Source organism: Protomyctophum parallelum (assembly GCF_964188405.1).
Source record: "Protomyctophum parallelum genome assembly, chromosome: 16".
NCBI classification, from domain to species: Eukaryota; Metazoa; Chordata; class Actinopteri; order Myctophiformes; family Myctophidae; genus Protomyctophum; species Protomyctophum parallelum.
Window position 1 is genome coordinate 3,260,051 of NC_139711.1, and position 7,509 is coordinate 3,267,559.

Genomic DNA, 7,509 nt, shown 5'->3' on the forward strand with positions numbered 1-7,509 from the left:
TAGCCTCCTGCTGCGCGCTCATGGGTGACACTGCAGGACCAACTGCAATAAAGTGCTAAATAAGTTGGAAAACTTTCATTAATAAACAGGAAGCGCGCTCCACGCGAGCCGAGAAGAACTAAGCACTGCGCCTCACTTCCGGTTACGGGGGTCCTGGTTAACCCGTTCCCGTCCGTGTTATCCCTCGTCCAGAGGCGGGGTTTAGGAGAGCCGCGCCGCCATTGGCTGTGGCGCACCACCGTTGCTGTGCAGTCGGTCCGCGGTTGGTCGCGGAGAGTGTCCCTCAAGTGTCTCCGGCGAGAGGGAGATGTGAGAGAGGAGAGGGGCTGAGCTCTGCTCCGCTCTGCTCTCAGTATAGCACTAGTGGGGTTCAGCTCAGCAGCCAGCATGGCCACAGCTGCCTCCAGCCCCTACACCCTCCTCACCTCCAGTCCCATGATCCACCCGGACAGCCAGGCCATGCAGCCGGCCAGCCCCTTCCGAGGCCACCACCAGAAGCTGCTGCAGAGCGACTACCTGCAGGGCGTACAGAGCCACCAGTGGGGCAGCAGCCTGTCGGAGGGCAGCCCGTGGGGGGCAGCCTCCGTGCAGGAGCAGCAGGACGTGAAGCCGGGCAGGGAGGACCTGCAGCTGGGCATCATCCATCACCGCTCGCCGCACGTCGCGCACCATTCTCCCCATCACAACAACAGCCACGCCAACCACCACCCCGGAGCCTGGGGGTCCCACAACAACTCCCAGCAGCAGCAGATCAACCTCTACTCGCAGACGGGCTTCACCGTCAACGGCATGCTGGACCACGGCGGGCTCACGCCTCCGCCGCAGGGCCAGGGCATGCACCCGGGCCTCCGGGACACGCTCAGCCCCGACCACAGCGACCTCGGCGGGCACCACTGCCACGACCACTCCGACGAGGAGACGCCGACGTCGGACGAGCTGGAGCACTTCGCCAAGCAGTTCAAGCAGCGGAGGATCAAGCTGGGCTTCACGCAGGCGGACGTGGGCTTGGCGCTGGGCACGCTGTACGGCAACGTCTTTTCCCAAACCACCATCTGCAGGTTCGAGGCGCTGCAGCTGAGCTTTAAGAACATGTGCAAACTAAAGCCGCTGCTGAACAAGTGGCTGGAGGAGGCGGACTCGTCCACGGGCAGTCCCAGCAGCATAGACAAGATCGCGGCGCAGGGCAGAAAGCGGAAGAAGCGGACGTCCATCGAGGTGAGCGTCAAGGGGGTTCTGGAGACGCACTTTCTCAAGTGTCCCAAGCCCGCGGCCCTGGAGATCACCTCCCTGGCGGACTCGCTGCAGCTGGAGAAGGAGGTGGTGCGCGTCTGGTTCTGTAACCGGAGGCAGAAGGAGAAGCGCATGACGCCGCCGGGAGAGGCCACGGCTCCGCACGAGGGAGGACCGTATTCTCACGGCGGGAGTGCGGGAGATGCCTCCTCGTGCCACGATCTCTGACCGCGGGGATAGTGGGAGTGCAGGACGAGCCCCCCGCCGGAGGAGAGACTATTATGCGCACAGAGCGCACGATGGCAGCGCGTATAGCTGCTGCCGCACCATAACTCCAGCACTGAAAACAATAACACAAATACCTGCTCAGCCTTCCTTCCTTCTTTTATATTTTATATATATCCGTCACGGAGGCATTATTACCGCGGCATATCAAAGCATCTCATTTTCGAAAACAAACAAACAAATCGCTTTTTGGAGCCAGTCGATTGCCAAAATTATTTTCTACCCTACACGGAGGAATATATACAGACAAAATGTGCCTAAATAACCTGCTAGCGCCTTTGGTTTGTGACATCAACATGTCAGCTCAATAATTGTGATAGACAGTTGGGATTGATGTTTTCGTTTTGTTTTGTTTGTGTTTACCTTTGTGTTTCGGGCTTTTCACTGTCAAGTTCCTTGTCAGTATATCAAAATGTCAATATTCAGTGGAGTGAGAGGACACGGATATTCTTCAAGCTCAGTTAAGTTTCATTTGAGTTTGATTTGATGGTGGCCATTTTAAAACTCCACTTCGCGCATTCGTCGGGCTCTCAAACGCTTTTTCCCTTTTCACTATATTTTACACCTATTATTTTGTACATTTTACCTATATCTGTAGCCGACTTGTAATGTCATTTTCTTTGCATTATATCCATAGGCCCTCATTCCATTTTCTTAAATAGTTATCGCTATCCAACATTGAAGCACTTGAGGAATGTGTTTATCATATTCCTCCCCACCTATGGCCCGTATAGCCTTTAAAGCGACAAGCAGTTACAGTTTTCGTCTATTTATAAATCGGGTTTTCTTGTATTCTTTTTATTTGAGTCATTCTGGACCATATAAACTGTGTTGGACTCTCTGAACCACGACGCTATACACCTGCCTATAATTTTATTGTATACGTTTCAGTATCAAAACAGCAAGACAAGAAATTTTATAGTCTTACAAATAGCCTACTCTTGTTATTGGTTTATTTCCTAAGTATTTTTTTCGAATATTGTACAGTTTTGTATATTACCCCGTTTGAGGTCATTAATTTAAACAAAACGCTCTTAGTTATTTGTGCACTTAATTAGCAATGTAAAAAGAAAACATATTTTCAATAAGAATTTGACTGTTTCGGCGCTTGTAATTCCAAATTTTCGATGACAAGACAGCTCAAGCAATTATTTATTTTCAGTATAAAGCTTGTATTATGTTTTTGAAATAAACTATGTAATGTTGTAATAAAGAAACCTCTCTGTATACATCTGTCCACATGTCCACAAGTCAGTCACCTCAGGAAGTATAGGCCTAGGCTCATTAAGAAGAAATAACACGTTATGCTTGTTGTTATTATTATTATTATTATTGTTGTTGTTGTTGTTGTGTTACTAGGCCCTATAACAACCAGTAATTACAACCAGTAATAATAGCCCATTATTAGCTAAATATAAAAACATAAAATAATTTAATAGTAATAATAATAATAACGTTCTAATCAATGTCTTAAATAAACCATGGCCTATACTTTCTGAACTGTTACTGAATGCTATGTAATACTGAATTACACGAGCATTTAGACAGCTATTGATAATATTAGCCCTTTCGTAACCTATTTATTCATCATTCTTATCCACAGAACATGTTTTATCTCTGTTGTCTTTTACATTAACCTTCACTTGTATAGCTCAATGTCACCTGGAATGGCTGCTTTAAGAGTCTCATAGTTGTTTTGATGTCAGCTGTAAAATATGGACTGATTAAGCAGGGCCTGGTGTGCAGGTGTGGAGTTTGTGGAGATTATAGACAAATCCACGGAGGGGTGCCCTGGGAGCATATAGCCATAGCTGATACCATTCAGCGCAGCTTGACACCTCAGTATTGATTGCCTACACCTGGACTACAGGGCAAGGCTCTGTGGATTTGTCTATAGACCATAGGGACTATAGTCCATGGGTCTATTATACACCTGGTCTAGTCCAGGTCTATTACATGGTATAGCCTATATAGTCCAGGTCTAAAGACTGCCCATGCATCAGGTCTAAAGATTATGCAGGTCTTTCTAGACCAAGTCTATATAGTCTATAGACCTGGTGTGTAAAGCACTGCTCCCGACCCACAGTGGGTCCGAATCGGGACAGACAAATGTTCATGAGTGCCTTTATTTTTGGTTTCCTATACACATTTGTTTTTTAATTGATATTATTATAAAAAAAATCAAAAAACATTCCCAAAAAAAGCAAAGAATTCCATGCGTTAAAAACAAACCCAATGTTTATTTTAAGTAATTTCATGAATAAATAAAAGAAAAATCTAAGAAATTCCACAAATCAGAAAAGAAATGTTTAAGAAGCATCGGTGAAAAATAGCCACTCAAGCTCACGACGTGTTGCGAGCTTGTAGATCTGCTATTTTCACTAGTGGGTCTTGCAGGGTAAAGGCAAACATCTATACGGTATAATTATATAACTTCTCTTTTGGGTCTTGAGCTAAAAGGTTTTGGAAACCACTGGTCCTATAGAAGACCAGTGGTTTCCAAAACCTTTTAGCTATACTCTAGAATCTAGAGCAGGTATTCTAGACCTGGTCTATATCCCATTCTAACCGGGCACCCATGTTGGTGTCGGCATCATGTCATGCTTTAGCTATTGAAAAATAGCAGATCTACAAGCTCATATCGCGCCACCGAGTGGCGCGATACGAGCTTGTAGGTCTGCTATTTTTGAAAAATCGAAGAGCGACTGACATTTTTAGAATCTGATCTCAGGTCAGAATGGGTTAATCAGACCAGTGTGTGTCCAGTGGAAAACCTCGTATGAATCTGATCTCAGGTCAGAATGGGATATATAAGAGCACTAGAGCACGTCTATAGTCCAGACTCCAGAGCAGTGAAAAGTGAGGAGCTCCCTCCAGCTCTGTGACTTAAACGTTGTTGTCCGAGGCTGCTGCCCTCCTCCAGCAGACATGCATGATTTATCGCCTGGGCTGCTGGGCCTGACAGCATAACAGAATGACACACACACACACACACACACGTGCACACGTGCACACAAGAGCAAAGAGACACAGGCAAACACGCACGCACGCACGCACACACACACACACACACACACACACACACACACACACACACACACACACACACACACACACACACACACACACACACACACACACACACACACACACACACAGTCACACACACACAATCAGAAGCAGATGAATCTCATTTCAGAGTACAGCTGCATGCGTATAATTGGTCCAGCGCGACAACAACAAAAAATACAACTCTATATTGCACAAATAAATAAAATGCACCATAAAGCCTTTAAAATAATTTGTAATTATTTTTTTAAAATAAGCAGGGGGCCGTAGTAGACCGTTAGAAGAAGAAGAAGGTCAGTGGAATGATTCGAAAACAGAAGAGAGAGCAGAGGGACTGGAGGAGGGAGAGGAAAGAGCAGTGGAGAGGAGAGGGTGGTGGAGAGGAGGAGGAGGAGGAGGGGAGAGGAGAGGCGGAAGGGTGCTAGGCCTTGCCTTGAAATGCAGCGCCTGACTGGAATACTAATGCGGCTGAATTTATGCATCTCCTCAGACTGCTGCTCTGAGTGGGGGGTGGGGGCGACGAAGAGAGAGAGAGAGAGAGAGAGAGAGAGAGAGAAGGGGCAGGGGGGGGGCAGGGGGGGGGGGCTGGGGGGTGAGGGACAGAGAGAAAGGAGTGTGGTGGTGGTGGTGATGGTGGAGGTTGAAAAATAAAACCGTGGCTGATTGATTCCATCCGCCTATTTTAGCTCCAAATAATAACGTCTGATTTATATGAAAAAAATGACCCCGCTATGCTGCAGAGGGGATGCTGTTTGGGCTTTGGTCCAGAGCTGCTCACGTTGCCCTCGACGGCGTGTGCGTGTGTGCGCGCGTGTGTGTGTGTGTGTGTGTGTGTGTGTGTGTGTTTTGGGGGTGTGTGTGTGTGTGTGTGGGGGGGGGGGAGCTCTTGTATGAGAGAGGCACATATACAACCTTTTCTTTTGATTGATTTTTTTTCTCTCCCACTTCTACTGCACTGTCAACATTGAAAATGTGTCCCCCCCCCCCTGTTTCACTCCACAGGGAGCTGTTTTCTGTTTGCCAACAAAATGAGTTCAATGTAAACCGTTAATGAATGGTTTTACTTCTCATCTTAAGGTCGGTCAGTGACTGAAGTCTTTGCCGGACAAAATGTCAACCCTCTCGCAGACTGAAATGTCGCAAAAAAAAAACAATTGAATTCTGTTTTGGGTTTTAATGTTGTTGTTTTTTCTTTTTTAAACGTCGTTGTATATTCACATCGTTGTATTCACTTTTACGGTCAGCTGTTTTGAATAAAGGTTCCATGATGCAGCCAAGGTTGGGGTGGTGGTATATGGGGTGGGCGGGGGGATGTTATGGGCTGAATGGCGCAGGGCTGGGGAGGGCGTTGGAGAATGGGGATGGCTGCATGAGACCCCCGGCTGAGAGAGAGAAGCAGGGATGACGGCAGGAGAGATGTTCCTGAGCAGGAGGACTCGGAGACACATCAGGAGGGATGGAGAGCATGGAGGCAGAGAATCAGAAGATTTAACAAGAGTTGGTGTGCAACTGTGCATGAGTGCGTACGTGTGCGTGTGTGTGTGTGTGTGTGTGTGTGTGTGTGCGTGCGTGCGTCTGTCTGTCTGTCTGTCTGTCTGTCTGTCTGTCTGTCTGTCTGTCTGTCTGTCTGTCTGTCTGTCTGTCTGTCTGTCTGTCTGTCTGTCTGTCTGTCTGTCTGTCTGTCTGTCTGTCTGTCTGTCTGTCTGTCTGTCTGTCTGTCTGTCTGTCTGTCTGTCTGTGCGTGGATGTGAGTGGGTCAGGATAGAGGGGCCCTCCCTACAAAAGGGGGGTGTGGGTGGATGTCACTCCAGGTTAGGTTCCGGGTTCACTTCAGAGCCTGGGAATGGATGAATGGGTGAATGGAGGTGTTTGTTTACGTTGCAGAAAACAACTTCATAGTTGTTTACAGCCGATAACAGATAGATGCTCCTTTTTATTGTGTCCTCCGTTCGCAACCTCTGTGCTGTGCAGAACGTATATGCCAGGGTATACTTCAAAGAGCCATGGGTCGCAAAGCAAAAGGGAGCCTTGGAAAGATTAAAACATGGTCCCCAAAGTATTCGAGAGAAGAAGATATTAGTTTTGTTTTGCTGCCAAGCTTTCCAAAAGCCTCAGTGTAAGCTGAGCAGTCGGTCTCAATGAAAACACCGCAGCAGACATGAAAGTTGGTGGCACGAAAAAGAAAAGAAATAGAGCAGAGCCCCTTAAGTTGGTCCACGGGCTCTTGTCTGTAAATCCAGTTTTTCCCTGCAGAAAAGCGAGCCTCGTACGGGAAGTGTTTTCGTCCCAGGAGTGAAGGTTGGGGAATGGGGAGCCGCTGAGATGTTCCAGCGGTAGACAGCAGGTCATGTAGCGGACAGGCAGACTCTTGTGTTTTCTCTGTAATTAGACAGCGAGGAAGCAGATAGAATCACACAACAACACGTACTGCATGCAATCATGAACACATCATCCCCAATAACATTATAACCGAGATGTTTGGCTGTTCGTATCCCGCTGTGGCTCTCATCAGTCACTTATTAATCCTGATTCTGATACTGGAATGTTATTGAAAGTGACATAATAGGCTACATATTGTGTGTGTGTGTGTGTGTGTGTGTGTGTGTGTGTGTGTGTGTGTGTGTGTGACTCGGATCTCACCTCTCTTCACTACGTGATAAAAACGCGCTGGAATTCCATCAGCTGTCATTCAGTAGTATGTTGTCCAGCCTGCATAGTCACTATACTTTTTTTCTAGCCTATACGCTTTGTTCCTAAATGAGATGCACCATGGATACCTATCCTATCGAATACAAGAAGACTCACCCCGTTTCTGTTTTCCTCCCAGAATTTTCCCCAGTGAGGGGTGGGAGAGGCTGGACAGCAGACGGCTGGATTTTGAATTTCTCTAACTATAAACTTTCATGACAGCCTAAGTACAAATAT

General features: G+C 47.3%; 1 protein-coding gene across 1 annotated transcript; it reads left to right on the forward strand.

The window, feature by feature from the left end:
* Positions 1-387: 387 nt before the first annotated feature.
* On the forward strand, positions 388-1,613 carry LOC310872971 (POU domain, class 3, transcription factor 4-like; the record flags this gene model as incomplete). The annotated part of the gene is made up of 1 exon (XM_083785195.1): positions 388-1,613. The coding sequence occupies one exon, from the start codon at positions 388-390 to the stop codon at positions 1,456-1,458; it is 1,071 nt and encodes a 356-aa protein (XP_083641321.1). The 3' UTR covers positions 1,459-1,613.
* Between the last annotated feature and the right edge of the window lie 5,896 nt (positions 1,614-7,509).